Source organism: Stomoxys calcitrans, chromosome 1 (assembly GCF_963082655.1).
Source record: "Stomoxys calcitrans chromosome 1, idStoCalc2.1, whole genome shotgun sequence".
In the NCBI taxonomy this organism is placed as follows: domain Eukaryota; kingdom Metazoa; phylum Arthropoda; class Insecta; order Diptera; family Muscidae; genus Stomoxys; species Stomoxys calcitrans.
In genome coordinates, this window is record NC_081552.1 from 212,690,726 (window position 1) to 212,706,029 (window position 15,304).

General features: G+C 39.0%; 1 protein-coding gene across 1 annotated transcript in view; it reads right to left on the reverse strand.

The window, feature by feature from the left end:
- Positions 1-1,797: 1,797 nt before the first annotated feature.
- Positions 1,798-15,304, reverse strand: part of LOC106086067 (uncharacterized) — a 29,346-nt gene continuing 15,839 nt past the window's right edge. Inside the window, exons 3-9 of the mRNA XM_013250591.2 lie at positions 13,930-14,014; positions 10,679-10,881; positions 10,445-10,614; positions 10,078-10,372; positions 7,635-7,772; positions 7,414-7,563; positions 1,798-5,716 (exon numbers count right to left, since the gene is read on the reverse strand). Coding sequence (XP_013106045.1) covers positions 5,555-5,716; positions 7,414-7,563; positions 7,635-7,772; positions 10,078-10,372; positions 10,445-10,614; positions 10,679-10,881; positions 13,930-14,014 — 1,203 coding nt within the window. The 3' untranslated portion in view covers positions 1,798-5,554. The remainder of the gene's footprint in view (positions 5,717-7,413; positions 7,564-7,634; positions 7,773-10,077; positions 10,373-10,444; positions 10,615-10,678; positions 10,882-13,929; positions 14,015-15,304) is intronic.

Sequence of the window (15,304 nt, forward strand, 5' to 3'; positions counted from 1 at the left end):
TCATCTCTGGAAATTAATTCCAGCTTAAAACCGCTTTCGCATTACTTCGAGGTGGACCCCATATATGGTGATTATCAATATCATCTTCATTGTGTCTGCTCCATACCTCTACCTTCTTCCTGCGCAGTACTTGTTCGGCATATCTCATCACGGACTGCCACTTCCTCTCGTCTTCCAGCTTCCTCTGGGCTATTGTCCCAGACGAAACGTCGCTATCGCTGTTTCCAATTTCTTGCGTCTTTCAACCCAGCGCTTGCAGTGAAAGAATGTGTGTTCCACATCGTCTGCTTCTTCTAGCCACTCAAAAATTCACTTGTTGAGGAGCATTTGCCCATTCTATGCAGGTATTTCCCGAAGTAACCGTGGCCTGTCAACATCTGTGTGACAATAGTTGTCGTTGCCGTGCTTCCTATCTCTCGACATCCGTACATCAGGTATAACTCGTCGCGTCTATCTGGTCCGATTGTCATTCGTCCACATTTGTTGCCATCTCTCGATTGTCTCCTATCTTATGGCCCGTATATGATCCGTTTGAATCTCACCCTGTCTTCTCTGGGTGTTGCAATTCGCGGTGTAGAGCTTGGCGCGCTTCATGGCGTGTAGGTCTATCGGACTCCGACTATTACAAGGACTGTGGGCTCCGCCACTGTCCAGTAGGATGTTGTGACCCTAGGAGTCGCCGTCCTCTGTAACGAAAGCTGGGATTTCGTACGGCTTCCTGTCTGCAGTGTCTGGCCCCATATTACGCTCACATAGGCAAGGATGCTAGAGACCCACCTATTTTTGCCACCATTCGACTGAGTTACGCCTTTATTCTCGCATACTTTGTATCTAGTCGGATCTCTAGACATTTGACCAATCTCTTGGTCTTCAAAGCGCTGAGGTTTGCATGTCCGCCTATGATGCCGAACGCCTGGGTACGAATCCTGGCGAGAACATCAGAAAATAATTATAAGCAGTGGTTTTCCCCTCCTATTGCTGGCGTCATTTGTGAGGTACTGTACCATTTGCTTTGGCAGCCATGTAAAAACGCCGTTCGGGCTTGGCTGTAAAGAGGAGGTCCCTTATCATTAAGCTTAAAACTTGAGTGGAACAGCACTCATTGATATGTGAGAAGTTTGCCCCTGTTCCTTAGTGAAATGTTCATGGGCAAATTTGCAATTTTGCTTGGTCTTCACCAGTATGTCGTCTATGCGCATATCCACTTCCACTGGGATATTTTTTCTGGTTAGGTGTAGCAATTCCGTCTTCTGCATTGCAAGTTGAAAGCCGAGGGAGTCCAGCCAGTCCTTTGGCCTTAGCATCACCTGTGATAGTTTGCGCTCTGCACCTTTCGTGTCTTTTGCTGTGATGATCAAGTATGGATCCTTGCGCCGCTCCTGATGTGACCTCATATTCACTAGTTACATCCTGAGAGTTATAGAAATGTACCCTGTCACACAGTTGACTTTTCATTATTCTCATCAGATACGCCGGAATATTAAAGTCCTCTCTGAGCGCTTAGAGGACGTCAGACCATATGATGCTATTGAATGGGTTTTTCACATTCAGTGTGACCAAGAGGACAATCAGCCTGGGGCAGCGGTCTACTCTCTCCAGCACATCTCTCAGAGCTCCGATCGTGGGCATTCCTGCAAGAAAGTCATGTTGTCTTATTGGGAGTACATAATCAGGGTCCGGGGTTTCCCACAACAATGGCATTACCAGAACTTGATTAGTAATCTTACTGACAATATCTTAAACCCCTTAGTCAAACACTCTACGATACAAATTCGTTTGGTCGAATATTTTACGTTTTATTTACGATGTAAATATATAGCAGTATTCAATAAAATAGATTGTTCCAAATGTTATAATACATACATTAATACAATAATTAGTGCTTTGTTTCTATTTTTGTTATGCTTATTTCACTTCTGTGAAAAAGTTTCCGTTGTGTTAGCACAATCAAAAATTTGACATCCACAAAAATGAAGAAAGTACAATAAAAAAAATCAAAAATCGGCTCATGCCGATTCTATTATGCAACTCACACCACTTTTATGTTTTAGTCTCTGTTTTTGTATTATCAAACCATCATTAATTTGTTGTGTTCGTTTTATAATTTCCCTAAATAATTCGTATGGTCTATTTTATTTTATTATTTTTTTACAGAGATTTAAACCATTTTGTTGAATGTGTAAACGAACGGCACTGATTTATGGGATATATTTGCATTAAAAGTTATTTCAGTCGCTAGGTTAAGTTACGTTGAAATGAAGTTGCGGATATTTATCCGGCCCATGCCAATATGGAGATACACCTAAGCTAGTAATCGGCTTGGTGTGCGCTCTTATTACTATAATGGAACCTTGAGAAAGCAAATGTAGGTCCGGAATTCCGTGCTACTAACAAAATCCCTAATTATTTTCCATACCACGCTCCCAAGTCGGTTCAAGTCTGTCCCTAAGTATAGAGTCTCAAAACACGGCATGGCTCAGGATGTTATTTTTTTTATCAAAACATTGAAAAAACCCCTTGAATTCTGATAACAAAAAACCCATAGAGGTTCATAGAGGATCGTTCGCAATTTTTTTGAAATAAATACAACGTACCAATGTACGACCTTCGAAGCCCTCGCACCTAACGATTTCTGATGAACACTCTTTCATGCGTTTGAACCAATTGTCAAAGCAGGATTATACGGCGGATGACTCATTAAATCGATTTTTTTTTGACGGTCAAATGTTCATGCAATATTGAATGTATGCTGGTCCTACGAAGGTTGTCTCAATCTCTCGGTAGGTCATGACAATCATACAATATCAGTTGGCGCACAGCATCAATGGTTTTTAGAACAACAACTGATTTTGGACGACCTTCACGAAATTCGTCTTGGATTGAACTACGATCTCGGTAGAATTCACCATAATATCGATAAACACTGGTCCTTGATGGACTTTCATTGCCAAAAATTGATTTAAGTTCATCGATGCACTGTTGTTGAGTTCATCCACGTCGAAAGTTGTAAAAAATAATGGCACGAAAATCTTCACGATTTAATTCCATTTTTTGGGCGAAATGAATCTTTTAAATTACTGTTAACAACACAAATAGCGCTCGTATGTCAAAACGTTCTAAGTACGTATAAGCTCTAAAATTCCAAGCTTTACGATAAAGCTGTCAGTTGACAGATTGCAACACAAGGGTTGTCCAATTGCGACATATAAAAGGCATCCCTCGTATTCCAAGATTTCGATGTCTACGTGAGGCCCGTTGTATGCTATCGTTATTTCAGTCGCTAAAGTAAAACTTTAAAATTTTCCGTGAGTAGACTTACATTGTCCACAAACGTTGTTTTTGTTTGTTTCTCTTTAGAGACGAGCTCAATGATCGGAGATTTTTCTTTGCAAAATGAAACAAGGAAAGCCAGTGATCGCAACACACAGCAACCATTATGGGACGCGTTTCGTAATTTGGTTGCAATTACTCATTAGCCATATAAGGTGTAAAGGCTTCATGATCCGTACGTTGGTATGTTGTACATAGATGCCTCTATGATGTAAATACCACATTAATCACGCTCGACAACCCTGTCTGTTAGCTGCACTATTCCCAATGCATGTGTTTGTAATGGTAGATTTTTTGTCTACACAATTACACTACTCCCATGGTATATATACTTGATTCTGTGCACTACTCCCATGGTATATACTTGATTCTGTGCATCTTTTGTTTTGATAGCTTCGAACACAAGACAACGCAACGGCACAGGTTCGAATTCCGGCCGGGCTCTGTCGAATTTTTTTCATTTTGGTTATTATACCCGTTCGTCCGGTCATCCGTCTGAATAGATAATAATATCAAAATAAAACTTCTCAAGCCTCATGAGGTCGCATTTCTAGTCAGATTTGACAGATATTTTAAACTGTTATGATTTCTAACATCCATGGCAAGTACGGTTTAAATGGGTTCATAACCAGACATAGCTTCTATAAAAAAATCGGGAGTTGACTTCTTAATGCACTAGAGCACTTATTATCCGATTTGGCGGAACTTTTGCAAGTTGGTTTCTGGTATGATGCCTTACATCCAAGTGTGGGGTGAATCGTTCTATAACCTGATATTGTCCTTATTAAACTCAACTACTTCTTCTCCCAATTTTACTTCTTCAGAAACATGGATGGTTTGAATGGGTCCATAACCAGACATAACTACTATAAAAAAGATCCTGGAGTTGACTTCTTGATACCATAGGGGACGCACTTACTATCCGATTTTGTTCAACTTTCACAAAGTGGTAACCTAATTGATTTCTTCACCTAATTTTACTTCCTCAGAAGCATGGAGGGTTCGAATGGGTCCATAAACACACAAAGCTCTTATATAAAAAAAATTTTTTTACTTCACTTCTTGATGCCCTTAGCGATACAATTGTTATCCGATTTGGTTGATATTTTGTAAGATAGTTTCTGATATGGCGCCCTACATTCAAAAAAAGGGTGGAACCGGTCTATAGCCATATAAAGCACTCATTAAACCCAATTAACTTCTTCTCCCAATTAACTTCTTCTCCCAATTCGACTTCTTCAATTTATCCCATTATAGATTTTAAGTTTCCGCTTGTAATCCGGAATCATTTAAAGAACTTGGCACATGCGACCCATGGTAGAGGGTATACAAGATTCGTACCAGCTGAACTTTTCTTGTTCTAAATTAAGCTTTGTCATTCCTTAAGTATTGTATTTCCATACAGTGGTGTGAGCTTTACAACATTAGTCCATTAGCATGTTTACACAAGAACTACATATCGTTTCATAGTAACTAACAAATATACACATGGTCGTCTAGTTTCCATCATATATAGTTCGAAAAATTTTTATTTGTTTGGTTAGCTTGTATATTTATAGAAATTTCGCTTTAAATTATTCAATTAAAAAGTATGTTTGTTCCTAATTTTGTTGTTGTTGTTGTTTTGTTAAAGATTTTCTTTTCAATAATATCAAGTCGAAATATTTTGTTCTGTTTTTTGGTTTTCTCTTTGGTTTTTTCAACTTTTTGGTGGTTAACATTGAAGGCAGTTGTTATATTCACTTTATTTTGTGTTTTTTTTTTCTTTTTGGTTATTTTCTAGTGATTTTCGATGAAATTTGAGAAAACAAAAAAGTTTAATGAATGAATTTTCAATACGATTATATAGTACAAGTAAACATGTATTTGGTTTGTGAGTTTATGAATATGAAACATATATTTTTGAATGAGATTTTCCTATATTTCCTGGTTTTTTGCTTTGCTGTTTGTTTTTTTTTTTTGGACGAAGGGAACGCTAACTCAAGGTACAATAGTGACTTGATTGGACATTTATCCTTTTTTTTTAACTTTCATTCGCTCAAAAAATTTTTTTTTATATAAACATTAAATGCTTTAGTTCATTTCGTTACTTCTGTCTCGTAGTGTTTTTCTTCATTTTGTCACATAGAGTTACACATTAATAAATAAATTTTATTTAAAAAAAAATATTTTAGAATTACTATTTTGTTGTTTTAGTTGCTTCTTCACTTTTGTGTTTTACGGCTTAAATAACTACCAAAGGTTTTTCTGGCACGTCACATGTCGAAGCCTTCTCATCCTCATTGGTATTGTCTGTGGTGCCAGAATCATTGGTAGCACTTAAGGGCAATAAATATTTAGTACTGCCAGCCATACCAAGGGGGTCTCCAGGACTTATGTCCATTTCCTGTAAGAAAAAAAAACAAGGAACATTTTTATGAAAATGATATATAGGCAACATATTGTATGGAATGAAAATCTCGTCATTCCTTTTGTAATATGGGCCTGTAACCACATAATTAAAATTTTCAAATATATGTTGGCAAAATTTAGCGACTAAATTTTCTGCTAGCAACCCCTTCAAAGAGGTGCCGGCACGCCGAATCTTGGGAACACACCACCATGGATTATGCTTAAATATGGGAGCTGTATCTGGTAATAGACCGAAATAGACCGTACTTGGTACAGTTGTTGAGAGTCATTACAGAACACTATGTGCAAAATTTCAGCCAAATCGGACAGGGGCTTAAGAAGTCAAATCGGGAGATCTGTTTATATGAGAGCCATGTCGATTTTATACAGATTTGGACCGTACTTGGCGCAGTTGTTGAAAGTCATAACAGAATACTACAGGCTCAATTTCAGCCAAATCGGACAAAAATTGTGGCTTGTAAGGGCTGAAGAAGTTAAATCGGGAAATCGGTTTATATGGGAGCTATATCAGGGTATATACCGATTTAGACCGTTCTTGGCACAGTTGTTGAAAGTCATAACAGAATACTACATGCAAAATTTCAGCCAAATCGGACAAAAACTGCGGCTTCCAGGGGCTCAAGAAGTCAAATGGGAGATCGGTTTATATGGGAGCTATATCAAATTCTTGGCTGATTTAAACCGTACTTGGCACAATTGTTGAAAGTCATAACAAAATACTGCGTGCAGAATTTTAGCCAAATCGGACAAGAATTGCGGCTTCCAGGGGTTCAAGAAGTCAAATCGAGTTTATGGGAGATATATCCAAATCTGAACCGATATGGCCCATTTGCAACCCTAGTCAGGTTATGCAAAGATGTGGACCGTACTTGGCACAGTTGTTGAAAGTCATAACAGAACTCTATGTGCAAAATTTCAGCCAAATCGGATAAAAATTGAGGCTTCCAGAGGCTCAGGAAGTTAAATCGGGAGATCGGTTTATATGGGAGCTATATCAAGTTATAGACCAATTTAGGGGGTTGTTTGGGTAAGAGGTGAAGCCCTTAATACATGGTCCTACTTTTGGATATCAAATTCGTATTCTACTCCCAAATACAATTATTTGATTTCCATACTGAGATGGTCAGTAAAAAATTGCTGTTTGTGGGGTATTTTGGGAAAGGGGTAGACGCCCAGAAAATTGGTCCCAAAAGTGGGTATCAATTCTTGCTGTGCCCCCAATACCTTTTATTTAAGCCCCACATTGACATTGTTGGTAAATATGCCTAATTTAGGGGGGTTTTGGGGAGTGGGTGGTCCCCCAAACACTAAGCCCTGAAAATATATCAGCAACATGCTCTATTCTCATATATTTATATATCATTTATTTAAACCCCATATTGCCATTGGGCTCAAAAATGGATATCAAATTCGTTTTCTAATCTCAAATACCATTAATTTGAACCCCTTATTGAAAAAGTCGGCAAATGTGTTCGGTTTGGGGTATGGGCCCCGAAAACTATGAATATCGAGCTCCACTGTCTTGAAGACCCAAATTGTCTTGGCGAGCAAATACAACCTTTTTGGGGGTTGTTATGGTGGTGAGACGTCCCCTAGACAGTTAGTCCTGAATGTTGATATCAGATGCATTGTCTATTTTTTCTTGGTATTAAAATCCTTTTTAAATCTTACCTCTAAATTAGTCAATTGATTTAGATTATCATTAGCTTCCAGAGTTTCTTGTTGCCTCGTCCGTACACTTTTTCTCTTTGAATAGACCGCATCTTCATCAAATTCTTCTTCTCCCGAACATATGCAACGCATTTTGGCATCGTCTCCCACCTGTTTAAGAAATTTATTATTCATTTTAATAACTGAATCAGAAATAGTTTAAGCGCCATTTTTCAACTTACCTTCACAGACTTCGTTATGACAATCAAAGATATCGACGAAATTACAAATAAAACAATCGGCACAATTAGGGAGAATAATAATTCATTGTAAACCTTGTTCAGATCATATCTTGATGTAACAAACTCAACATTGGGATTCTGAAAAGATAAAGAATGTGCTTTTAATATCCAAATCGTAAGAACTTGTGGCATTATTTCAATATTCAACAGACTTTTTAGCAGTTAGCGTGCTACTCTGAAATTGCAGTGCTGTAATAGCAGAACTATTGCTACAATAGCAACAAAGATAACTAGTAATACTCAGCAGACAGTGTTTGCCATTTTCAGCAAACTTTTTTCTATGAGTGGAAGAATCAGACGAAGGAAACTCAAAAGACCGAGAAACAGCCACATTTGCGTAAGCAATAGAGAGATGCAGTGTCCTATTGGAATTTCTTGAAAATGATAGTAGTCCAGAAATTTCAGAGGCAGATGTAATGCATCGCATACAAACAAATCTACTCAAACAAAGATTGCACGCACAAATGAAAACAACACGGCATAAGTATTTTAAATAATTACATATAGTATACATATTTATTTTAAATTTTTATCTATATACCAATGAATACATATGAAATAATAGAAACTCTGTCTGTGGTATTGAAAGAAATCAATAAACATACATAATTAATGACATTTTACAAAAAATCTCTATTAACCATGTTTTTGATTTTCCATGCTAAGCTCGGTCCCGAGTGAGCCGGATAATCGAGGTTCAACTGTATTTAGAAACATGTCCAGAAGGGGGAACTTCTTCCCTCTTGTTTGGTTACTTTTCTTTGTAAACTTTCAAACGCCGGTAAACGTGTTTCTCTGTGTTGCCTCTTCTTTCATAATTAGTGCAGTTTTTCCAGTTTTTTTATACCCACCACCGAAGGATGGGGGTATATTCATTTTGTTATTCCGTTTGCAACACATCGAAATATCCATTTCCGACCCTTTAAATTATATATACTCTTGATCGTCGTAAAAATCTAAGACGATCTAGAATTGTCAGTCCGTTTGTCCGTCTGATCGTCTGTGTTTTGAAATCACGCTACAATCTTTAAAAATAGAGATATTGAGCTGAAACTGTGCTCAGATTCTTTTCCTGTCCACAAGCAGATTTATCTCGAAGATGGGCTATATCGGACTATATCTTGATATAGCGCCATATAGATCGATCCGCCGATAAAACGTATTCATTATCCGATTTTACTGAAATTTGGGACAGTGAGTTTTGTTAGGCCCTTCGACAATCTTCTTCAATTTGGCCCAGATCGGTCCAGATTTTGATCTGCCGATTTAGGGTTTTAGGCCCATAAAAACCACATTTAATATCCGATTTTGCTGAAATTTGGGACAGTGAATTGTGTTAGGTCACTCGATATCTTTCTGCAATTTTGTCCAGATTTGGATATAGCCATATAGACCGATCTCTCGATTTTAGGTTTTGAGCCCATAAAAGGCGCATTTTTTGTCCGACGTCCCGAAATTTGGGACAACGAGTAAAGGTAAGCCCCCGGCATACTTCTGCAATATGGCACAAATCGGTCCATATTTGGATATAGCTGGCATATAGACCGATCTTTATATTTAAGGTTTTAGGGCCATAAAAGGCGCATTTATTCCGATTTCGGCGAAATTTGGGACAGTGAGTTGTGTTTTTCTGCAACCTGGCCCAAAATCGGTCCAAATTTGGATATAGATGCCATATAGACCCATATCTCGATTTAAAGTCTTGGTCCCATAAAAGGCGCATTTATAATCCGCCTTTTATGGACTGAAATTTGACACAGTGACTTATGCTAGGCTTTTCGACATCCGTATCGTATGTGGTTCAGATTTGTTTATTTTTAGATATAGCTACTAAAAAGACCAATATTTTGTTATACGCAATTGAACAATGACTTGTACTTATTAGTATTTGGTCAAAATCGGAACCTATTTCGATATAGCTGCTATGTATGCATTTTCAACGGATTTTGACAAACGGTGGTTTACGTATAGACCCGAGGTGGTGGGTATTAAAAGTTCGCCCCGTCTAAACTTAACGCCTTTTTACTTGCTTTTTTTTACAAAACCGAATTTTGTTCCATAGTGTTATCAATATGTGATAATTTTGAGTTTGCTCTATTTTCGATTTTTAATATTCGAAAGAAATACAAAAAGTGAAACATCCACTTGGTTTTTCTTCCAACTGTATCTTCAAAATTATAGCTGCACCCTTAACCCATTTCCAAAAATATTTTCTGTATAAACCAATTATAAAACATAACCTTTGGGTCTTGGACTTTCTTAAACCAATTAAATGCATGCCATGGCGTAATTTGCTTTACACCCCATTCTCAAAATGACTAATTTAGAATTATTTTTAAAAATTAAACACCTATACTACATCTTATTTCGAATTAATACATACCTTATTGTAATAGCATTGATATCGCGACATGGCTGTATTATTATCACCATCATTGCCATGACGTGCATGAAAATCTTTACACTCGTTCTTCAAAGTGTTGACACATCCCTCCAAATTGATGAAGAGTTTTTTCGATTTGTAAATGGTTAAATTATGTTGACTTGGCACAAAACGTTGATCTGGATCGACTGGTACATTGCTTTCGGCATACATTTTCCAAAACTCGGTGAAATTCATAAAGGAGGGGGGTAAAGTGCCCGGTGGCAAAACAGTGCCATTAAGACAATCTTTAGCTCTTAAATGAAAATTGGAATTAGTTTTATTTTACAAAATTTTTATATTAAAAAAATTCAAATAAAGTTCTTACGTTATTATATCACTCTTGTTATCATCCACCACCAGGGCACAGTTGGCCAAAAGTATACCATCCTCTTTAGTCCAAAACTCTGTGGGACTTATACGCACCCCTGGCTCATTGCCACGAGCCTCATTAAATGCCACTGCACTTTCACATTCGCCGGTAATGATACTATTATCCTGCAATTTATAAGGAAAAAAAGTCAGTTTTTTGTTCTGCAGAAAGCTCTAGGAGCTTCCATACCTCCATCAATACCACATTTCTGCCAGATGTGCCTATGTTGTTGCATATGCGATCGCAGGTAAAAGCTTTTTTGATTTTAGTACAATACACCCCATGACACTCAAAGAAGCCATTTAATTTGGTGTTATCCTTGGCCGAATTGATTACAGGACCATCGGCTTTGTGATGACATAAAAATCTTTCTGTCATATTTTTACAATGGCCTGGAATTAAGAATTTTTAAAGAGATTTTTAGTAAAATGTCTAAATGCTAAATAATTTTAAAGTTGACTGATGTATTTGCCGAAACCTCCACCATAGGATGGGGGTATACTAATATCGTCATTTCGTTTGTAACACATCGATGGCATTGGTCGCCATTACATTTTAAGTCGGTCTAGCCATGTCCGTCCGTCTGGCCATCGGTCTATCTGTTGAAAGCCCGCTAACTTTCATATGAGTAAAGCCAGGCGCTGACTTCTTGTTTGAACCTTTGAGTGGAGCAGACGTATTTTTATTCACCACCGCAAGAATTTTCTGTTCTCGTAATAGATAGTTATTTTCGGAGAAATGTTTAAGGTACTCAAGGATAGCTACGATAGTGTTATCCATTAGGCGGTTGTTGATCTGCGTCTGTTTCCAGTGGAGCGGCAGATCTTTATCCCCTAAGTAGGTTAAGAATGGACTCCAAAGACCCAACAGCTGCGGTGGTGATATTGCCTTCAGGCATTAACGCTTAATTGATATGTATCGTTGCGGTTTTAAGAATATTAGCGAGATCTGGCAAGGCGCAGCACTGGACTTAGTCAAGAAGGAAGATATTTCTTCTCAACCAATGGTAAACGCTAGGATACCAAGGATTCCCTCAGATCCTGAATCCATACATGAGAGATTAAGGGTCTGTGAGCCCAATCCTTCAACCACCGACTGGAAGATGGCTAGATTGGATGAGACTGATGGCGACCGGGGAGACATGCAGTATTCGTACTAAACACCGGCTGACTCGCAGACCTCAAGAAGTTTGATGGATTTGTGTCCTACGAATTCAACAAGTTGATGCTGCAGGTCTACAGAAGCGTTGGGGTTGGGGAATCAGAAATGACTTAGCAGTTGTTGCTGAACACTTGTCTAAGGAACTATCGACCATATCTCCAACATCTGTAGGATTGCAGGACTCCGGAAGTCCCCCCGCCGCGATCGGAACAGAAAATGAATGCATCGAAACGGAACCCGATAAGCCCTCTGTTTGTTGGTCATCCGAATGGATTGGACTCAAGGTGTGCGCCAGCGGGGAAGGACAGAAATCAAAAGGTACTTCGACAGCAGCAGCTAGTGAAGCATCTAAAGGGGAATCGTCCTCACCAAGTGTCCGGTGTCCTGAGGAAGGGTGGTTCCACTGCTTTATCAACTGCCCCTGGATGCGTAAGGAAACTCATCAGGATAAGATCAAACGAATCTTGTGAGGATGAACTCCTGGCGGACTTAGAAAACGAGGTGAAAACTCTGAATCCTGACTATGGTTCGGCTTCTGCAGATAAATCTCCACCACTGTAAGTCCGCTTCGGCGGCACTACAGATCCTTCTGATGGCAGGAGGATTTGACATGGTTCGTATTCAGGAGCCATGGGTGTGTGAAGTAATGCGTCGTTGACTGAAAATTTCTGGATTTCAACTACTTAAAGGTACGGGGAATGGGAGACAGAGAGCCTGTATTCTTGCAAAGAGTAGTCTAAATGTTTTTCTTCTAAGGGAGTTTTCTCTTTGGTCATGTGGCAGTTACGGACATTGTGTTATCCTTGATACAATATTCAATGTTCCAGGCAGTGTGGATTACACACTACCTAAGCCGCTTTTGATGTACCACTATTCTTGATACAACCGATTGGAACTACGATATTCCTGGTAATAGAAGTTACATAGACTTCTTTACGGATGGTTCCAAACGAATCGACCAGGTGGGCTTTGGGGTGTACTCTGAAAAACTAGAACTGGTCATATCGAAGAGGTTACCCGACCACTGCAGTGTGTATCAAGCGGGGGTCCTTGCAATAAGGAAGTGATGGAATGGCTAAGATATAATGTCATAAACGCGATTGGCATAAATATTTTCACAGATAGCTATTAAATCCCTGGAGAACGTGTTTCTGAGTACAAAACCCTCGACTGGCGCAGATCTCTCAACGAGATGGCTGAATAGTTCAAAATTCACCTGTTCTGGGGGCCGAGTCACAGAGATATCGCAGGGAATTGTAACGCGGAGGAGCTTGCGAGACTAGGAACTAACTTACACATTCTGGGGGAACTGGAATCTGTGTGTATGCCTCTAGCGACATGTAAGCTATGTTTTCAGAATCGGGCTTGTAGGGCAATGAATGATAGATGGTCAGAAAGAGTGGGCTGTGAACATTCCAAAACTATATGGCCTAATCTAGACTTGAAGAGGTCTGCCGCTTTGCTGTCACTGGCTGGAACAAACGTTTCAGTTATTGTGCCCGTCATGACAGATCACTGTCAGATCGGAAAACATGCTGACAGACTGAAGGTTACCTGCAACGACTTTGGCAGAAGCTGTGAGGACATCGAAGAAGAAGAGCCTATAGAAAACCTTCTGTGTGTGTATCCCACACTGGCCGTCAGGAAGAGTTCCACTTTAGGTTCTCATTTCTTTGAGAACCTGTCTGATTTAGCGGATGTGAACGTTCGAAATTTTTTGGGCTTTTTCAAGCGATCTGGATGGTTCAACGGTAGGAACAAGAAGGCATCTTCCTTTTTCCTATAGTATTACAATGAACGAAAACATCTAAGTGAGTCTAAAGGCAGACTGCCACTTAAACCTAACATTAACTAAAGCTAGGCGCTTGAAATTTTGGACAAAGACTTCCTATTAGTGTAGGTCGGTTAGGATTATATATGGGCCATATCGGTCCATATTTAGATATATCTCCCATATAAACCTATCTTCCTGTTATACTTCTCGATGTTGATTTTGCTGAAATTTTGAACTCTGACAATTTCTATGATATACCGATCTCACGATTATACTTCTTGAGCACCTAGAGGACGCAATTCTTATCAGATTTGGCTGCACTTCTGCACAACGACTTTTTTATGACCTTCAACATACGTGCCAAATATGGTCTGAATTGGTTCATAACCTGATACAGCTCCTATGTAAACCGATCTCCCGATTTTAGTTCTTGAGATTCAGTATCAAACAAATCTTCAGGCAAAGATACAGCCTATCATAAATCATAATTTCTTTAAAATCTTACCGTTAGTGCAATTGAATACTCCGCTGAGGTTACTGCATTCGGTTCCATTGTTGCAATTGAATTTTGGCAAAACCTTCTCATCAATCTAGAAATAGAAAGAAACAAAAAGAGTAAATAATAAATTCCAATGAAAATAAAATCTTAATTAAACTTATATAACAAGGGCAAGACCTCTGGAGCAGCCCTTCGCGACCTAATCTACTTCATAGACGGCTGTCAAGGGTAGCATTTCTTGAAATTGAGGGGGCTGTCAATAATTTAAATCCGACGCTAATCATGAGGGAGCTTGAGACTAAGCATCGTATTGATGATTAAGAAAGTCCATTAATAATTTTCGTACTTGAGATCTGTTGTAGAGGTGTGCACAATGCACCCAGAAAAAGTCACAGTTTAGTGCGGTTTATGGGCTGGTGCCATAATTGGACCGTACTTCTTTAAAGATTATGCGAATCGTAACGTAAATGTGAGTGGTGAGCGCTATTGTGATATGATATCAAACTTTTTTTTTGTCCTAAAGTGCTTGATTTGGATGACATGTGGAGTCAACAAGACGGTGCCACATGCCACACAGCACGCGTAGCAATGGACCTATTGAGAGGCGAGTTCGTTGAACATTTTATTTCACGTCCGGGACCGGTCAATTGGCCGCCTAGATCGTGTGATTTAACGCCTTTAGACTATTTTTTGTGCGGCTATGTTAAAGCTCATGTCCATACAGACAAAGCGGCTTGAATAGACGTATGGGAAAGCAACATTGAAGCATTTAAGGTGCCGTCAGTAAAATTTTTATCTCGTGAACGTGAGTCGACATAAAAACTCGTGCGTAGGCTTGCGTGAATCAGTTTTTGTCTCGTGAGCGTGCGTGATAGTATAAAAAATCACTATAGTGCACATCTCTATTCTGTAGATCTATAAAGATGGGTCTGTCGAGGGACACCTCGGAAAAATGTTTTGTCTCCCCTAGTTTGGAATATGCAATTCCATTTGCTCATGAACATTTCTTTAAGGAACACGGGCAAACTTCTCACTATCAATGAGTGCTGTTCGATTCAAGTTTAAGCTCAATGATAAGGGACCTCCTTTTTTTAGCCGAGTCCGAAGAGCGTGTCGCAGTGCAATTCCTCTTTGGGAAGAATTTTTTACATGGCATGGTATCTCACAAATTTCCGCCAGCATTAAAAGGGGATAACCACCGCTGAAAATTTTTTCTGATGTTCTCGCCAGGATTCGTATCCTTGCTATGAGGACATCGAGGAAGCCGGGCAGATGAATATTCACTTTAGGTTATCACTTCTTTGAGGACTGAATAAGGGGATGTGATTATTCGTAAGTTTTTGGGCATTTTAAAGCGATCTATGTGGTTCAACGGTAGATC